Source organism: Micropterus dolomieu, linkage group LG21, assembly GCF_021292245.1.
Source record: "Micropterus dolomieu isolate WLL.071019.BEF.003 ecotype Adirondacks linkage group LG21, ASM2129224v1, whole genome shotgun sequence".
NCBI classification, from domain to species: Eukaryota; Metazoa; Chordata; class Actinopteri; order Centrarchiformes; family Centrarchidae; genus Micropterus; species Micropterus dolomieu.
In genome coordinates, this window is record NC_060170.1 from 33357343 (window position 1) to 33377728 (window position 20386).

Sequence of the window (20386 nt, forward strand, 5' to 3'; positions counted from 1 at the left end):
CCAATTCATCAAAAAAAGTAAGTAAGTCTGTAAGTACAGTAAGTCTGGCCAATGTTAGGCTGACTAGTAAAGGCAGTAGTGGGTACTAGTAAAGTGTCTTATGTCAACAAGGACACACGCATATTTTGCAGTGAAGACTCTTTTGGGAAACATTTTCTAAATCTGGAAATGTTCATGTGTTGCCCTACCAGTTGAGGTAAACATTAGTGAACTCATAATACTGTCACTCTGAGAGTACTTTACTGTAGTTATTGAGCTACACAGGTCCACTATTGAGTTTTTTTAGTCCCCCTCTGCTTCAGCTTCTCTATCTAGATGCTTGTTGAGTGTATCCAAGAATGTGCGTGTTGCCAGGGTGTGTGGCTGCAACCATCCAGACTGCGACAGTGTGAGGCACTAAAGGCAGCGGGCAGGAACAATAGCAGTGGTGGCAGAAGGAGCCTTTTGTGTGGGTTTGGGTCTAGCAGGCAAGCAGAACAGAGCCTTTGTCAGACAGAAAGGAACTCAGTCCCATAGTTTGGGTAGTACCCTGCTCAGGTTATTTGTTTACAACAGAGTAGGTGGTCCTACAGTAGAAACCTATACTACATATTTAAAATAAATGAGAAAAAAGAAAATGCATTTACTTATAACACAGCTTTACAGGTAGTTAGATTTTGCCTACAGTACACCCACATTATGAATTTGTAAAAGGTCTTTATTCTTTAAAAATACCCTATCTCTCTGCCCATTAAGTCAGGAATAAATAACTCAGTAAATCAGAATATTACTGGTCAGTCTACTCTGGGTAACAGTCCATTAATTTACTCGTTGTTAACTTGGGAGCTAAGAAGAGTTTAGGCCTGGTAAATAGACCCTTACTGTACCTAAACATTGAGAGGGTGCACAGCAGCGAGAGAGCAGCTGCAGGGAAACACCTGTGCTGTTACCAAGAGTAAAGACCAGCAGACAAGTCTTGATAGTAGAGTTTGGTTACACACTGCCCTGTCAACTGCTACAGCATAACACTGCTGGAATGAGACTCACAAAGATACAGCCATGATGTGCACATACACGTGTGCACACACACACACACAAACAATTTCCCACGCAAGAATTTAGTATGACTCCTCCACTTCCTGCCCTGGGCCACACCCTGGTGCCTCCCTGCACTAAGAGGGGAATGTGACCTCATATTGCCTCTGAACCAGAGACACACAACACTGAGTGTATGTCCACGTTCTAGATAATTAGCTGGTAGTGCATTTACATTTAGAGCATTTAGCTAGAGTGTGTACTACACTATGATAATGAAGTGTTGAACCCAGTATTAGTTTCCTGTTTTAAAAGCTAAGCAATGCAAAGTCCAGTACAGTCATACAGACATGCAAGATCAGCACTAAAGTCATGGGACATTATTTACCACGACAGACGGGTGTAGGACAATGATCTAATGCATTCACACACTCATAGACAACATAAACACAGTGCACAGCACTCACACAGACACTCCCCTCATCGACTCAGAGACCGAGTCATTCATCACTACCTCAAAAAAGATCTCCACACACACACACACACACACACACACACCACACCCTCCCGTCACAGTCCACTGTGCGTCGGGAGGGTATTTGTGTGAATTGGATGTTGCAATCAGTTGCACATTCTCACGCTTCTCATAGATGATTTGGCTTCAGCTACAAAGAGGATGTCTTCCAAAAATACATGCAAACACTGACATGTGATTATGTGCTAAGATATTGCTTCATTCTTAACTCTGAACTTAAGTCAAGAGACTTGTACTGTTAAATATTTTCAACTTGTGAGACATTTACTCAGTTCGATGAAGCGAGCACCCTTTAGCTTCAAGCAGGACTCCATCGTAAATTTGGATTTAAGGCAGGGAAATTATTTATTTGATCAACGTGATGTGCAAAAACAGTTATAAAGCCTGATGCTGCTGCTGATGTTGATGTAGAATACAATATTTAAATAATCTCTTTGGTGTCTTTGTTCTACAAATTGAGAAGAGATTTTAGGAGATATTTACACTAAAAACAGTACATGATAATGACAATTTCAATGTTTTGTTTAAATCAAACTACAAAGTAAAGTGAGATAACTTTTGGCTCTCTTCCTCTAAAGTAGTATAAGTGTAGTATTAATACCAATTTTAGCTCATAATAATAGAACATCCAGACTAAAAAATAGCTATATTTAGTTTTAAAATTTTTAGATTAATCGCATGATTTTCTTTCGATTAATCGCATTGTTACGCGCAAAATTGAATAATGAATTCTAAAGTAGTGTATAGCGCACTTGTAATTTAAATGTACTGCTATATACACAAAAGTGCAATAACATGTGGTTTGCAAACACTTTAAACAAATAATTTGCTTTTTACCCGCAGTATTCCCTTTACACAGCAGCAATAAAATTACCTAAACTTACCTATAACCTACACATTAATGTAATCAAATCAATTATTAAACCAAAGCTGTTTGCCACTGCCAGGGCATTTCCTTTTATCTAGCTTGTTAAAAGAAGTTACCATCAGAGTCCAGTTTTCTTCTGTATTTTTTTCTCAGCAGGTATTAGCAGGTATCTTTTATCAGGGAGCAGCAGAAATACTATATTCAGTAGGGTTGGGACGATGTCTACATTCAAACATTGGGATGGACGGGGGTGGGGGGGGGTGTAGCGGTCGTCTTATGTGCGTGTGTTCACTCGCACAGACTTTTCAAGTCGCGGTGGATATTTTACAAGCACGGACCAGGTAACGTTAAAGCAACATTGAACACAGGGTGCAGATGTTGGTTTCGGCTGTTTGAGTTGTTTGATAGGCTGCGTCATTAAGAAGCAAGCGTCTCACCTGCTGCCTTGAGAAAAAAGACGACAGCGTAGTCTGCCGAAGCCTCCCTCCACTGCTTGTTTGGGTGGGTGATTTGCAGGCTGATCAACATCCCGCCGCTCCTGTGACCCATGGTTTGACTGTATGTGTATTCAGAGCCAGTGAGCAACAGACTTTCAAAATAATAATAATTTAACGTGATAATAATGCGTTAACGTGCCCAGCCCTACTAAATTTAGATTTACTCAAAGTGTTCACCACAGAGTGGTTTAGTGTGCAGCGAAACTTAAGCAAGAGAAAAAATACATTGTCAGCACAAGTGGTCTGTTGTGCATTGTGAATAATTGTGGACATTAAGTGTGGAATTTGCCTTAGTGCTTTTTCAGGTCCAGTAATGTGCTGTTTCCTCATCCTCTACTGCCTCTTTTTTCTAGAACAAATCGTGGAGAAAGATGAAGGGCCCTACTACAATCACCTGGGATCTGGACCTACTGTAACCTCCATACGAAACCTGATGGAGTCGAGGTGAGTCTTTCCCTCTTTTCTTCTATCCTCTTCTTCCTACATGCATTTGCTTTCTCTGCCTCTTCCTTCTCCTCTCTCTCTACCTTCCCTCCCCCTCACATTTTGTCCTTAGGGAATCTGTGACCCAGAATCCGGTAGGAGGAACAGGAAGTATCAGCATCATCAGCACATCAGAGGCAGAGCGTGCAGCGCAGGAGTAGCAGCAGATGATAGCTGAGAATGAGAGGAATTTGGGAGGAAGAAGGACATATTTCAAATCACAGAGAGAGAGAGAGAGAGAGAGAGAGAGAGAGAGAGAGAGAGATAAAGAGTGAGGAAGACAGAGGGAAGGGAGGAAAGAAGAGACAAAATGTTAATTTTAAGTAGAAAGTGTGATAGAAAGGGTGCATTTTATGTGCAGTAATATTGTGTAGCAGTCAGCTAGTATTAAGTAATGCTGAAAATTAGAGTTACGTGACTTTTTAAATGCAAATAATGTACATACAAAGCTGATTAGAAGATAAATATATGTGACATGTTGTTTTTTATTTTATAGATGAGGCAACAGATGATATTTTGCATTAGCCATCAGGACTCTGATCCGTGTCACTTACACAGTACTAACTGGACAACCTCACCAAACCAATCCAATAAGCTGTTGTTGCTCTGTCTGCAGTGCATCAGCAGACTTGGTGATAAAAGGACAGATTAGCTTAGTTTAGCAGTTTGATCTTCATGAGATTAGTACTTATTCAATTCAGGAAGAAACACCAGATAGCTCCCCAGCTGCTAAATATTAACCAAAGTAATCAAAGTTGTTGTAGGGCTATCTTACTAAAACATAATACTGATTACTGATACTGATGCTAACCTTCGTTCATGTTTAAGGATTCTTAGTTAACACGTTGTACTGTCTGTTATTTGTACCAGACTGCAGAAACACCTTGTACTCAGTGTGGTAACCTATTACAACCGGACACCACATTGTGTTATGCTTCATGTGAATAGTACTGAACATTGTACTGAGGCTGGTATTCACTGAGTGTCATTAGTCCCTGGAGAGCACAGGATGAGGTGGGGGGATGTTAGGCCAGAGACCACTTTTTGTTGTTTGAGAGATGACCTAAGACTTTAAAGACCCAATGTCCCTAGCTAACCTTTGACCCACCCCTGACCCAAGCAGGCCACCCCCTGTGGTGACAGAGCCTCCCCCCCCCCGCACACTCTTTCAGGCACCTCAGGATGATTCCTATTCAGAAGGAGCCCCTTGTGTTCACTGTCAAACCAAATCTGCTCAGGGCTGAAGTTTGCACAATGGCAGGTATCAAGCAGGCGGGAGACTTGATGTGAACCGTGAGCGGACATTTGACAGATTCTGCTGGCCAATCCCATCCCCAGTGCAACCTCTGATCCCCTCCCTCCTCCTTTTACACCTCCCGACTCTACCGTCAGACCTGCAGGAATACACACATACATCATTAGGACAACTCCCGACACTCCATTGTTTACCCAAGCAGGTGTTCGTCGACACATACACACAAAACAAATAGAAATGTGTGTACAGAAAATAAGCTGACGCATGTGGACACAAACACCAGCCCAGAAATATCTCCAAGAGAAGACCCTTTGGCTGGCGTGGTGTAGAGTCTGCTGGGTTCTGGTTTACTCTGCCGTGCTTGTGTGAATCTCAGCAGAGCCTTGTGAACACTCCTCACCAGCCAGTGGTGCTGAGGTTGGCCTGTCTTTGTCATAAATGACAAACTACGATTCTCACATATTCAGGGTAACAAATGCAAAAGTTATAGTTGTAATAAAAAATTTGAAACGCTCCCGATGAGGTCAGTCATGACAAAAAGAACACACTGGTTAACTTCTGAACAACAAGGCTGTGTCTCCTGTTACAGCTCTGATACTCCAAGCCAACAGTTAGCAGCTGCTGATCTGCTGCTGGACAGCTACTGAGTGGACATGTGTCGCCCAGAGCTTTTGCAGTGTGGTATTATTGGCACTATCTGACCTTTATCAGCGACCATTTGGCCAACTGAGCGTGTTTAATCTGAGCTATCGGGTTGTTCAGCTCAGCAGATTTGCTTTTCCTGTGTTTATGTTGAGCATAAATGAGTTTAAACAGATTAACAGCATGAAAATTGATACTTTTTAGTTGAGTCTTTAGTTTGTTTAATCGTGAATACAGGCACAGAGTGCAAATTGATACAGTTGGTGAACTGGCTGTCAGGTGTACTGCGTTGTGTTGAGGTGCAACTTTTAACAGAACACGTGAGGCCACAAGAAATGATCCAAAGCATCTGACCAGTCAGCTTTTGTTGGCGCTAGCTCCTTGAGGTCGGCTTTGTGGCCCCTTACACACAGGAAAGACTGCAGGGTGTATTTAAATTTAGGCCACTAGAGTGTCAGCTTAGCATATCAGAGCCCTTGGAGTCAAGCGTCAGGGGTATCTTATCTGAAGAGAAGTCATTCTGGCACCAAACACCAACTGCCCAAGTGACTGAACATCAATATAACTAAATTGTTTCTCCTCCTGTGCAGGTATGGAGAGAAAGGGGATGCCATCCGCATTGAGAAGGTGCAGTTCACAGGCAAAGAGGGAAAGAGCTCACACGGATGTCCTATTGCTAAATGGGTAAGTAGCATCACATCACTGGTATCTGGTTGAAGCTTTGAAAGAGCCTTGCATTACATAACTTCCTGCATAGGTGACTGCACTGGGATAAGAAGCAATATATTTGGGATTGGTATTGTCGATGTTATGTTTCAAAAGAATGGCCCATGTTTTGTTTAAAACAAAAAACATCTTTGTCCACACACAGAGTTTTAGCCAAGTGGAACTGTTGCTGAAAGTAAGACAGGAGTACAGAGAGACTGTGACGGCAGGAAACAGACTGGGAGTCATCGCAAAGCAGCCTAAATATGGCGACATGCACAGTAAAAGTGTGTGTTATTTGCACAGTACAAAATATTTTAATCAAAATACCAAAACATAAATACTGCCAGTAGCATCGTGTTTCTGCTTTGCATGACTTATAAGACCCAATCAGGAAGCCAAATGTGGGCTTACGTCTGTCCGCACTAACGCTGCGTTCCAAGCAACTTGGAAATGGGAAATTTCCAACCTCCAACTAGAAAGAGTACCATGGAACGCCACTTGAAGTAGGATTTCCTACTTGTGAACTCTGAGAAAAAATATGTACCCCAACTTCACGAGTAGCAGCCGAATGACGTCACACAACAACTGCAGCTCCCATAGAGCACACATTGTAAATGGTATACCATGAACTAAAAGGCAAAGTAAATTGTTAAATTAAAATAATTCATACTAGTATCAAAAAGTGAAACTTGTAAATTGATGTAGAAATGTTGTCAATGTTATTAGGTAGCTGGTTACAGTAAATGATCTCTGAATGTCATCTTCTCTGCCCAAAAGTTACTCAGGAAAATGTTAAAAATGCCCAGAAATGTGAAAACATTTGGAAATATAGCCTCCAACTTCTGCTGACTTGAGGATTACCAACTGATGTAGCTAGAAGTAACGTATATTTGTTTTTAATAAAATGGTCATCCTTTTAATTAATACCAAGTGCACTGCTGAGGGTGAACTTGCCAAGAAAGCGTAAGTTGGTCACGGTCAGCCATGTTTATTGTTTACATTTAGCGTCATGCACCTGATGCACCCGATTTGAGGACGGTAGTTGGACATTTCCCAGTTCCGAGCAGTCTGGAGCGCGGCATAAAACGTTACCCCAGAGTTTTAAAAATGAAAACGGGGTCTGCAGCGTTTTCAAACTTCTCCATTTTAGGTCTTCGCATTCTGGATGGGAGGTGCAAATGAAGCAAAAGTCTGTGTTTTAAAACAAAATTGTATTAGTGTGGATGTAGCCTCAGTCAAAGGGAGAGAAAAGGAGAGGGAGAGGTGTTTTGGGACGTTTGTCTCACCTGAAAACAGTGACAGCCTATCAACAACAGGTTTATGCATAATGAGGGGTCCTGGGGAGACACTGAGCCAAGTTTGTCACCCACAGTGTGTAAATCAGTATGAGGTCTAACACTCTGTAACAACTGCCCTGCCTCCCCCCTCGTGTGTCACCCCTGACACCTCCTGCTAATTACTTTACGGATTGAAAGTGAGAGTGTGTGCTGGTGACAGAGAGAGAGAAAGAGAGGGGCTGTAGAGATAATAAAAGTGAAAGCGAGCAGGCTTGCACATATCAAAAGACATTTATCTTTTCTGGTAGAAAAAAAAAAACTGCTGAGGAATCAGATACTGAGGTCATGAGGAAGTGTTCTGGTGTGTGATGTGAATTGACTCTTAGTCCATGACTCAGATTTCAGTACAGGTATCTCATATCCTTTCAAAAAGCACGTAACAATCAACTGTTTCTCATTTTCTTGTTCAGTAATTTTAAAGCATTTGTGTGCGCTAGACATCCAAAGGCGACTGCTTTGTAAGCACAAATGTAAATTACTGAAATCAGAGAAGGGGACTTAGTGAGCATAAACGAAGGTGTTGGATGTTTATCTTACCTCACCTGGATGAGCAAAAGCTAAAATAATAATAAGCTCCGTTTCTCTGTCAGGTGATCCGTCGTGGCAGCGAGACGGAGAAGCTGCTGTGTCTGGTGCGCGAGCGTGCGGGCCACCACTGTGACAACGCTGTCATCATCATCCTCATTATGGCCTGGGAAGGTGTCCCGAGGGCCCTGGCAGACAAGCTGTACAGCGAGCTCAGTGACACCCTCACCAAGTATGGCAACCCCACCAGTCGACGCTGCGGCCTGAATGATGAGTGAGTAGCCGATGGGTTCTCTTTGATGCTGGTTTTCTATCATACAAGCTTGTCAATGTGCAGAAAAGAACATTATATTATGTTCACTGCACCTGTTTGTCCTGTATTTTGTTTATGGAGTATTTTGTCTCCAGTCATCTTCATCAGGGCGTTCAGGAAGACCTTTGCTAAAAATGTAGTCCGTTTAATGGCCTAATCTTTGCTTTGTAACCAGATATCTCTGTGTGCACATTGTCCATGCCATACATCCCAAACCTACAATTAGCTTTGAAGGGATGTTGACACACCTTTGTTTAACCTGGTTTAGACATAAGCACTATTCACCGGTTAGGGTTAGAAAATAAGTCTTATTCCCTTCTTAGCAGCGTCTGTGTTGTTCCTCTAATTATAAACTATAAACCGTATTATATTATGTGATGGCGTCTGAGTGTTTGTGATACATATCTAAATGCAAGTTAAAATTAAGGAACATTGTCTTATATGAAACTCCTAAGGGGCTAAGATGATGAGTTATATATTAATGCTTCGAATAAAACATTTCTGAAATCTCTCTCTGCCACATTGTTCTATCCCACTTACCTTACACATGATGTGAAGTGTGCACACATACAGTCCTGCTCACCATTAGTGGCACCCATGAAGTTTATGTACATAATGTGGAATATCTTCTGAAAAAAATCAAGTGAAACAATTCTGTTCTATAGAGAACTTGTGATTGATAACATAAGAGCAAATAATAAATAACAATTTAAAACAATAAACAATGGGAGGAAAAAATAGAAAATCTTAAAGCTTGCTGTGTCACTGGTATTTGCACCCTTTGCTGTAAATCAGTATGGAAACACATTGTGACTCGCCTGTGGTAAATCACAAATGAGAATCACCTGTGATAAATTGTCTGTCTAAAAAGCCATCTGTTATTCCCTGTTCCTTTGTCACAATGTTGAAGACAAAGGAACTGTCTGAGGACATCAGAAGTGCAATAATTAGCAAACACAAGACCTCCAAAGGGTATAAGGCCATCTCCAAAGACCTTGGTATCCCTGTTTCAACAGTGCGTAATGTTATTAAAAAGTTTGCCAAGCATGGAACTGTCAAGAACCTCCCTGGACGTTGGAGGAAGAGAAAAATTGATGAGAGAAGTCTGCGAAGGTTGGTGCGAATGGTGGACAAAACACCACGTCAAACATCCAAAGACCTGAAGGCCAACCTGGAACAGTCTGGGGTCATGGTTTCAACAAGTACCATACGCCGCACACTAAACCAAACAGGGCTTCATGGGCAAAGGCCAAGGAAGACAACACAATCTTTCTGGGAAAATGTTCTGTGGACAGATGAAACAAAAATAAAGCTTTTTGGCAATGCACACCAACAGTTTGTTTACAGACGGCGCAATGAAGACCAACAGTTAAGCATGGTGGAGGATCCATAATGCTGTGGGGCTGCTTTGCTGCATCTGGTACTGGAGGCCTTGACCGTATCACAGGAATCATGAAATCAGAGAATTATCAAGAGACTTTAGATCGAAATGTCCTACCCAGTGTAAGAGAACTTGGTTTGAGTCAAAGATCATGGGTCCTCCAGCAAGACAAAGACCCAAAGCACGCATCCAAAAGCACGCAGGAATGGTTGAAAAGGGAAAAAATGGACTGTTTTAAAATGGCCAGCAATGAGTCCTAATCTCAATCCTATTGAAAATCTTTGATATGAGCTGAAATCTGCCATTGGGGAAAAGAAACCTGCAAACGTTCAAGAGCTTGAACAATTTGCAAAGAAAGAGTGGGAGAAAATACCAGCTGAGAAGTGCAAGAAGCTTATAGATGGCTACAAGAAATGTTTGCAGGCTGTCATCACTGCCAACGGGTGTGCAACCAAATATTAAAGAGGGGTGCCTTTATTGCTGCACATGCTGTTTTTACTGTTTCTTCTTTGAAATTACAATATGTAAGTTGAAAAAACAATTTTCTTTGTCAAATTATGTTGGACCTCAAATTAAAAGATCCTGATGATATAAATTTGGTACATTTCTATTTATTTCTGAAGAGTTTGTGCAAAAAATGAAGGGGTGCCAATAATGGTGAGCAGGACTGTAATTTATACATGAAGCTGAGAGTGCGCCCACTGTCTCCCCCTGCAGTCGTACCTGTGCGTGTCAAGGCAAGGACCCTGAATATTGCGGCGCTTCCTTCTCCTTTGGCTGCTCCTGGAGTATGTACTTTAATGGCTGTAAGTACGCCCGAAGCAAAATGCCGCGCAAGTTCAGGCTACAAGGAGATCACCCTGAAGAGGTACTCATCACATCAAAGCCGCTTGTTTTATAGCATTATGCAGGAATATGTTAACGCTAATACTACATTTCGGTCGGCTCTGTGTCTCTGTGTTTTGTTCTTACCTGTTATGCTTGTTTTTGGTTTTCAGGAGGAAAAACTCAGGGATCACTTCCAGCATCTGGCAACTGAGGTGGCTCCTGTGTACAAGAAGCTGGCCCCACAGGCCTACAGTAACCAGGTTTGTTGTGCAGGCAAATACCCAGTGGTGTACATTTAATGTGCAACCCTTTTACACCTGATGATAATCTCATGCAACCACCAACTGCACGTGTCATCTTCGTCACACACAATGAGTAGCAGTGTACACCAGATCATCATGACTTTGGCTGTCACATAATACTTATACATAACACTTCCTGCTTCTTGGCACTAAGACTGAGAAACAGAGAAGAACCTACTGGCAGGGACTAACTCAGCTCTAAGCTATTTTTACAGTAAGCCTGACATATTACACCTGTGAAGTGCTGCCTTTGAGAAAGGCAAAAAAACAAAATTTGCACTGCTTTGTTTGTTTCTTTCTTGGATTGAATGTAAGGAAATGAAGTTATCTTTGTCCTCTTCCTCAGTGCCTGACTGAGCAGAAGGCTCCAGAATGCAGGCTGGGCTTGAAGGAGGGCCGGCCGTTCTCTGGAGTCACTGCTTGCATGGACTTCTGTGCCCACGCTCATAAGGACCAGCACAACCTCTACAATGGTTGCACAGTGGTAAGATCAATTTTAGGGTTAGAGGATTAATTGTTGTGCTATGGGTGGTGTCTGAATGCTTCCTGTGGTCGGGTGTGTGTTGCGTTTGTATGTGCGTGTATGACCTTTTAAATGTTTTTCTGTTGCATGAGCTTTGCATTTTTATATATGCTTGGTATTAATGTTCAGCAATTTGTAACCTGTGTTAAAAAATGTGCTATATAAATAAAGTTTTACTGACTTTTGTGTGAAAAAGCTAAATAAAAAGTGTAGTTTTGTAGCTTGGCGGTTTACATTTCTTCTTGCTCTCCCTCTCTCGCTCTCTGTCAGGTGTGTACTTTAACTAAGGAGGACAACCGTAAAGTGAAGGAGATCCCGGAGGATGAACAACTCCATGTGTTGCCTCTTTACCGGATCTCCCTGACTGATGAGTTCGGCAGTGAGGAGGCCCAGCGCCTAAAGATGCAGACCGGAGCCATCCAGGTGCTTCAGGCTTTCCGCCGCGAGGTGCGCAAGTTGCCCGAACCTGCTAAGTCTTGCCGACAGCGCCGACTGGAGGCCAAGAAGGCCACCTCGGAGAAGAAGAAAAATAAACTCATGCAGCAGACAGGGGAGACACCAGAGAAAGCAGTGGTCAAAGCTGAGGTCTGCATCACCGGTTCCTCTCAACTTCAAGGCAATAAAGGTTAGTTATTGTGTGTGTGTGTGTGTGTGTGTGTGTACTTTGATTGTGTTCAACAGGTGTCTAGACTATATGACAAACTATTTTTAATTACTTGACTTGGGACCTTGTCTGGTAGCCTAAAAGGCATCCACCCTAATCCTAATCTGCGACCACTGTGTAAGAGAACTCCAATATAAAGGTCCACAGAAGACATAAACAATTCTAAACTGAAATGCCTTTGAGGTTTGTAATGTACCTTTCCTTTGTTTCAAACATTTAGCAATTATAAAACAAGAGGTGAAGCCCAACATCAAGACAGAGCCCTTCAACAGATCAGTAGATGGATACCCTGTGCAGGCAGCAGACCCATTCAAAAACATCTACCCACACCCTGCCTACTATGCAAGGGGAGGCCTCCCCCCAACTGGCCAGCCCTCTGCACCAGACCAAGTAAACGGTTACCACCACAATCTCCCTGCAATGCACTATGGCTACTACAACTATCCCCCCAATGCACTTTTCCCCCCTAAGCTGAGGACCTACGAGGGTCGAAATGGCTCTTTGCTCAAAGCAGGCAGTAAGGCCGATGAGGTAGACGGGAAGCCTGATATTCAGAGCCTTCAGGCCAGACTGGCCCAGTCCCACTCAAGCCACCCAGAGCAGGTCCACCATCCAAACCACAGCGCTTACACCCAGGCTGCAGACTACAGCCAGTCCCGTCCTTCCTCTGTCTCCTCTGAACCCTCCAACAGAGGCACTCCAGGCATCAAACAGGAGCCTATGGATGTGCCAGTCTATGAAGGCACAAGGCCAAGCCAGACTGGAGCCAACACACCTAGCACTAACGCCCAGCTTGTGGCCTGGTCAGGGCACAAGCTCAATGGAAGTATCATTCCCACCAACTGGGACGGCCATCTGAACCCCAAACAAAGCCCTGAAGCCTCATTGTTGAACCCGGACAAACAACTGTTTCACCAGCATCCCCAGCAGCGGCAGCCCTCTCCTTACCCTCAGCAGTGGACACCTAACCATGGCTCAAATCCCCTGATGGCTTCCCCTGCCCCATCACCATCACTCCAGGTACATCCCTCTCCGTCTCCGTCCCCACACCTAGGCACAGGGCCAGCTACCCCAGGTAACATACACCAAGGCTCTATACATCCTGCCACTCCACGCCCAAGCACCCCCCACCCAGGTACACCACAACCTGGAAGCTCTCACTCAGGCTCAGTTACACCACAGCCAGGCACCCCCAGGCACTGGGCCAACCCAAGTCCTCAGCCGAATGCTTGGGCCATGGGGCCTGCAGCATATAGTCCTGGTTTGAAGCACAGCAATCCTGCAGGATCCTACCCTGACAAGATGTGGTCTAAGACCGGGGAAAGTCGGTGTTCCACACCCCTTGGGCTCCAAGAGAAGGCTTGGAAGTCTTGTGGAGGATCAGTGGCAGGCAGTACCCTGTCCCCTGCCCCTGAGGGTCGTCTCTTCCCTGATGCCCTGCAGCAGTCAGATCAGGCCTGCTGGAACCCCGGCCAAGCTGAGAGTGACGTTGAGAGCACCAAGGGCCGTGAAGAGGATGATGATGAGGTGTGGTCTGACAGCGAGCACAACTTCCTGGATCCCAACATCGGTGGTGTAGCGGTAGCACCAGCCCATGGCTCCATCCTGATTGAATGTGCCCGTCGGGAACTACATGCTACCACTCCGCTCAAAAAGCCTGATCGCTCACACCCCACCCGCATCTCCCTGGTCTTTTACCAGCACAAGAACCTCAACCAGCCCATGCACGGCCTGGCTCTGTGGGAGGCCAAAATGAAGATACTGGCAGAGCGAGCGCTGCAGAGGCAGCAGGAAGCAGCTCTCCTTGGCCTCTCCCAGGAGGACATCAAGGCCCTCGGGAAGAAACGCAAGTGGGGGGCTACTGTGGCAGGTGCCAGTCCAGGACCTGGACAAACTAAAGACAAGAGGGAGGGACCAGTTACGCGGTTAGCCCCCACGTTCCACACCACCTCTATGGTTACTGTGTCTCCCTATGCCTTCACCCGCCTCACTGGGCCCTACAGCCAGTTTGTCTGAGGTCAGACAGACACAAACAGACTGATGGATACAGAGTGGTGCAGTGGAGGGCTGGAGAGAGCGATAAGCAGGATGAATGTCTCTCAGCCTTCCCGCAGTCTGGCATCTCTCCATCCTGCCCCCTCCGCAGTCCACTGGGAGGAGGGGACATTTTTATTGTTTTTTACCTCATGTCAGGCAGTGGTTTGGGCTTCAGACACACTGCCTGTGGTGCTCTTCCTCTCTCTTCCCTGGAGAGGAACTCCATTGCTTTTTCTTGTTTATAGAATTTTAATGATTCTAATTATTGCTATTATTATCAATATTATTATGATTGCTATTGTTACTGTCAATGTTGTTATTACAGGTATTATTATAATGAAGACTTGTTTGTTTTTTATTATTGCTGTTTTCATTAATGTTATTATTAATGATGTGATTGTTTTTGGTTATATATATTTTTTAAATCAATCAGTCTAAGTCAGTCAGACTCAGACAATTGCTTTTTCCATGTTTGGAAAACGTGTACCCAATTTTCTGTTTGATTTTCTTTGTTCTGGTCAATCTTCCAGCTGTATTTAGAGGAGGAGCCATTACCTGCCTGGCAAGACAGCAAATCAATGTTATCATATGCAAAAATGTAAAACTGCCTTTCCAGTAGGCTTGCTTTTGATATTTATCTGTAAATGACATTGTACAGATATGGATCTTGGATTTAAAAAAGCCCATTTAGGCCCCGATAAAAATAAAATTTGACATAGTTTAAAAGCAGCACTCAGATTTTCCCATTAGCTGGGAACTTCTTTGCACTTCAGCATTATGTACAAATATAATACATTCTATTCTATATGTCCAATTTTATTTGCACTGATACGAACAATTATACCCCTTTGATGTGGCTACTGTAACAAGTAAACTCCCAAATGGAGGTTGCACAGTACATTAAAACAGCAAAAAGTAACAAAATAATGTCCTGGTTAAAAATAATTGCATTAAAAATAATCCCTTTAATTTGGGAGAAAATGTTGCCGCTTTTCTTGTCATTGGATGATGTGCTCCTCCTCTTCTTCTGCACCCCTCCAGCTTTCGACTGGTGCTCAACTTCCAGCTCTGATCAATATTCATTCCGCTACTCTTCATGGCACTTGATGCTGTACTTAGGTGCTCTAAATCAAATCTGGCTCAACTTGTATTAGCAAGTAAATATCATTTGTTTTGACCGAGGTGGAGTACCTGAATGACGGGATTTACTGATTCAAGACAGAGGTGCAGGATGTTTAAATTTCTAAAGACAAATATAATGAATTAAATTACGAATGCTTGTCATGTTTTCCTATGTGGAAAACTGTACAAGCATGGTACTCCACGGAGGCTGAAATAAGTGATACTATTTGCAAATATCGTTTGACCCAGACCTGCAATTACCACAGAGATGGAACAGGTGGCACACTTTTATCTTCCCATAAGATTCAAGTAGGGGTGAGCACTTCCCAGTGTAAACTCTAGAGGGCAGCAGCGACTGCCCTTTCAAAGTGGTGTGTACAAACAAACCTTCAAGCGCTTGAGATCGTTCAGAAGCCAGTACAGCCTTGCCTTGCTGCTTTAACCATCCCTGGCCAGTAGAGGGGGATTTTACACCCCGCTCGCTGACCATGAATGGGCCTCAACAAAGCCGCTCAAGGCAACGTTGATCTTTGTCCCATTGTGGCACAAATGTGAATGAAATCTGGAGATGCTTTTGGGATGCCCATCCTGGGTTTGAGCAGAAGGAAAAAGTGTTGGGAAAGCAGTGCTTTTGGTGCTCCTACTTGCTCTGGTGCTCTCCTATTACACTTGATTTACTGTGAAGGGCCCACTCCTTCCTCTGCATGGTGCTGTCATCTTCGAGCAGAACGAGTTGGGTCCTTCTGCAGGCACCTTGTCGCCACAGAGCCAGGCAATCAGTGGCCGCCCTGTGGTCGCAGCTCTGTCATTGGGCTCAAGAACTGGTTTCTTCTGAGGTGTTTTTATGGTTTCTTGTGGCGAAGTGGTTTTGTCTCAAACAAAGTACACTGTACAGGGCAGAGAAAGCACAGTCATTCAATGCATTTTTTGGTAACTCATTCACAGAGAAAACAATAGTACTGAGAGTTAAAGAGAGACCTTGGAAAATTACTGTAGCTTCTGGGAGTTGGCGCCAAATGCAAACGCATTGCATCAATGAATCTCTCACTTTGTGTGCGTGTGTGTGTGTGTTTGTGTGAGAGGAAATGATACAAATGCATGGGTGTGTGAAAGAGAAAAGCCAAAGAGAGAGACTATTTGAAATCCTGGATAGAGTCCCGCGAGTCACTCATTTTTATTTTGTCTCTATCAACCATGGGACTGTTTGATAAATTAAAATAAAGAAGTAAACACATGGTTTACTTGCAACGTGGTTTGAAAATGAAAATGAGCAACTAACAGAACTCGATCCAGGCTGACTCCTGGCTGCTGAGTGGTTGTTTTGGGTCAAGGCCCTGGTCATCTGTGAAAGACCCTGTTACCTCTCTCGAGGGTCTCCAGCTCTCTACCTCACGCTGTAGAGACACTGGTCCCAATCACAACTTGCTACTGAGGGCAGAGAATCATGCAGATGTCCCTTTGTGTGCTCTAGATCTCCACACTCATTTTAAACCTGCTTTTGTTTTTTTTTTACTCTTATTTATTACTACATGGTGATGATGATTGTCTTTGATGTTATTGTTTGTTTTGTTTTTTTTTCATCATTTTTTATATAGCTAATACAAATTGTACATAGAGAAGAAAAGATTTATAAAAGCACTTTTAATCTTGATTTTAATGACAAAAGAAAGAGCCGATTATTGACAACTTGAAGCTTAGGGTTTGGGTTTTTTTCTGTTGTTTTTTTATTTTGAGGAGGATTTTGAAGAGAGAGATAAAAAAAATGTACATATTAAAATATTTAGGTAAGATTATTTAACTGGTGAGGATCGTAACTAAACCATGAATGACAAGGGGGTATTTTGAAGTCTCTGACAGCCCTCAACAACGGTAAACAACACTTGGTCCAAATGCGTTGTGTGTAAATGTGTGCTTAGTAACACTGCTGTTTTGCTTTCGTAAGTACTGTACCCATTGTCAGCATATAACTGACAGAGACCTGTCACTTTCTAAAAACTAAATCATTAGCCCAGTTATGTAAACCACACTTGACTTACTAACTGACGACAGTCAAAATAACTGGAGGATCCCTCTTGGTGCAGTTCTCTGACCAAACCTCATATTTAAAAAGTATGAATTTAAGAGTTTTAGAAAAGCTTGTCAGCTTGAAAGCAATGAATTTAGTTGACATTTTACAGCAGGTGTCCACAACCCCATAGAAACTCATCGCAAATTATTCCAAAATACCAAAATTGTGATAATGTGGTACTCAACAACAGTGATCTACTGTCAGTAAGCTAAGGACAAATCTAAAAAGGTAGCCGTAAACCTGATATGTGTTTGTTGTAGCTATAATAATAGGCATAGTTTGGCATTTAGGGAAATGTGCGTATTCGCTTTCTTGCCGAGAGTTAGGTAAGAAGATTGATACCACTCATGTCTAAATGGTAAATATGCAGCAGGAGCCAGCAGCCGGTCAGCTTAGCTTAGCGCTATGGCTTCAGCACTTCTAAAGCTCACTAACACATTATATCTTGTTTGTTTAATCTGTTCAGAAACCAAAGCCTAAACTTGTGAAGTTGTGGTTTCATGGCAGTTGTAACTGTTACTTCTAAGTAACCAAACAGCTAGCAGAGACAACAGGAAGTCACTGCACCCTGCCAAGAAATCGTGTCATTTTAAAATATGTTTGGTTTTGTATGGATTGAACACGAGATTTAGAGGTGCTGGTTGTCAGATTTTGTGGTCAGAGTCAGGCTAACTGTTTCCTGTCTTTATGCTAAGCTAACCGACTGTTATCTGTTGCTTCACATCTAGCGTGCAGACATGAGTGATGGTAATCTCACCTATGTCTTAACAAAAAACTGATTAAGCTTATTTCCCAAAATGTTGAACCATTTCTTTGATATCAGTAGAGTTGCCTTTGATAGATTCACCACCTATCATGTGCAGGACCACATCCAAGAGGGGGGGGGGGGGATGTTTAGTAACGTACTGGTAGTTGCTGAGCCAGTGTGAGGTGAATCAGTGGGCGTTGTTTTAGCGAGTTTTAGCCCAGCAATCTTTGTCAGTTGTGTTAGACTATCAGGTAAGAGACTGCCTCCCTGCTTATTTAGATGTACCTATCATTATTATCTACTCTAGTTCTCATAATAGTAAGTACGCACTTGGCATAATAATCATGATGCCCTGTGGAAAACACCTGGTGTTTAGTTTGTGATAATTAAAAATATGACACACATCAGTCATTCGACTGGTGCATGGGCTGGGACTGGTACAGGAACAGAACCCATTTGACTTTGTAACCGTAATGCATGGCCCACATTACACACACACACACATACTTGCCTACCAATGGGTGCTGAGGATACAGTGTACATGTTATCTTAATAACTTTGTAAATTTCTAAATGTCTCACGAGTTTGGTAGATGGTTCTCATGAGAGGCGCCTCCTCCCAAGCTTGTGCCTGAGATAGGGGGTCAGTCAGCTGGTGCTATGATGCTACACCTTAAAAATTCACTGTGTTAAAAAAAAAAAAATATTAACAAATGTGAGGGATAAATGATTACCACAAATATTTTTCTGAGCTCTTCGAATGTTAAGAGAACTATACTTCTGGTTCAAGCAGTTTCACAGGATGGGAAGCTGCCCTGGTGCTGACTTTATGAAAAGTCTTTTGTTACAACGCTACAAATTTACATCTCTTTTTGAGGGCAAGGGGGGGCACTGAGACAGTTGATTATTAATATTCATTCCACATTGTACTTGAACTCATTTAAAATAGGATGAGATATAGAATCATATTATATGAAGACTGTTATTTGGGTTTCTCATTTGGTACAGCGCAAGTACCAAAGGCTATTGAAATGATCTTGTGAGTATGTTGTACATGTTCATGGTAACTGAATGCTAAGATATTTGAACAAGAATAACAATTGTGTACTGCCTCCCTCTTCCTCTCCCTCGTCATGCACTTCCTTTGCCCCTCTTTCTCTTCACACCTTGTATATTTTGTCTTTCTCGCACACGCAAACATAGATAAACATACGCATCTCGCTGTGTATGGCCCACTTTTAGAAGTCTATTGAACACCTAATTTAATGAACACATCTCTCCACATTTTGGGATCGAGACTTGGACCCTGGCCCATACTAAAAATATAAATGAACCTACACAACTGGCAGCTACATTCCTTTTTGAGTTTTAGGATTGTTCTTGGTTCTTTATTTTCATGTCAAGGATGCAGTATGTAAAAAAAAAAAAAAAGTGTTTTTGTTCAGTCTCTCTCTCTTTGTAGTTGTATGGTGTATTATGTGAATACATAGTGTATGTGGTAAAGACCCCACAATATTGTTTTATGTTGCGCGATAAATAAAAACATTGAAGTGAGAACATGTTTGGTTGAGTTGCTTTATTTTCTGCTCAGGCTGGAACAGATTCTGATTTTGATTACAGTGGTGTGGTGATTGCCAACCGAGTGCTGTAGCGCTCTCTCAAACTAGAGGCAGTGATCGAAAGCTTCATCTATGGTGCTGCCCAATCACTTAATTGCTTTCTGTTGCAAATATTTTGAATTGTGGAGTGTAAGAATAACAATACAAAAGTCCTTCAAGTGGATATCATGCCTCTTTTCAGAATTTAACAATCAAAAAAACCCCACAACACAAGGTAATAAAGTACAAAACAAACAAACCATCACAAAAAGATGGATGAAGAAATAAATAAACACAGACACAAACCAACAAGTACACACCCAGAGGTGCTGAACACCATCGCTATTATTGCAGTGCCTTTAAACATCTGTCCCTTAGGGGGAAATCCCTGGTCCACAAATCCTTTCAAGCTCATCTAGTCCGTCACTTAATTGCTTCCTTTCCCCTCCCACACCAATGACCTGCTATTAGGAAAAAATGTGAGAGCGACAAGGAGAAGAGCGAAGAGAAGAAATCGAGGCCATTAGCTTTTAAGTCAGTCAGTCACAACACTACACTGTACAACAGGTTTCTATTATCTCAACAAGGTCTCTGTGGGGACCCATTCACAATGCTTTTTACCAGTGTTAAGCTTGGATTATCACATTAAAGTGTGTCTCAAAAGACTTGAAGAAACCAGGACAGCGACAATATAGGTTACGAGTCTGACCTTGAACCTTTCCAAACAAGTAAATGCCCTAAAACAAGATGTGCATTTTTTGTGCATTCCTGGAATAAATAAGTGACTGTAATCAAGAGAACTTACATTGTGTAATGGGGAGTAAATTGATGTCAATATCACTGTAAATGCACAAAGTACGAGTCAAAACTATATATTACAATTTGTGAAGATAAAAAATTATCTACAAATAGATTCAAAATCAAACTCACCATAATCCA

The 20386-nt window shown here is 42.6% G+C and overlaps 1 protein-coding gene across 4 annotated transcripts in view; it reads left to right on the forward strand.

Moving 5' to 3' along the window:
* The window catches only part of tet3 (tet methylcytosine dioxygenase 3), a 44234-nt gene extending 24831 nt beyond the window's left edge, over positions 1-19403 (forward strand). For all 4 annotated transcript variants that reach the window (XM_046033897.1, XM_046033898.1, XM_046033899.1 and 1 more), the window contains 8 exons: positions 3268-3358; positions 5885-5978; positions 7930-8138; positions 10276-10426; positions 10557-10646; positions 11035-11172; positions 11482-11836; positions 12096-19403. In XM_046033897.1, coding sequence (XP_045889853.1) covers positions 3268-3358; positions 5885-5978; positions 7930-8138; positions 10276-10426; positions 10557-10646; positions 11035-11172; positions 11482-11836; positions 12096-13891 — 2924 coding nt within the window. In that variant the 3' untranslated portion in view covers positions 13892-19403. The remainder of the gene's footprint in view (positions 1-3267; positions 3359-5884; positions 5979-7929; positions 8139-10275; positions 10427-10556; positions 10647-11034; positions 11173-11481; positions 11837-12095) is intronic.
* Positions 19404-20386: the final 983 nt, after the last annotated feature.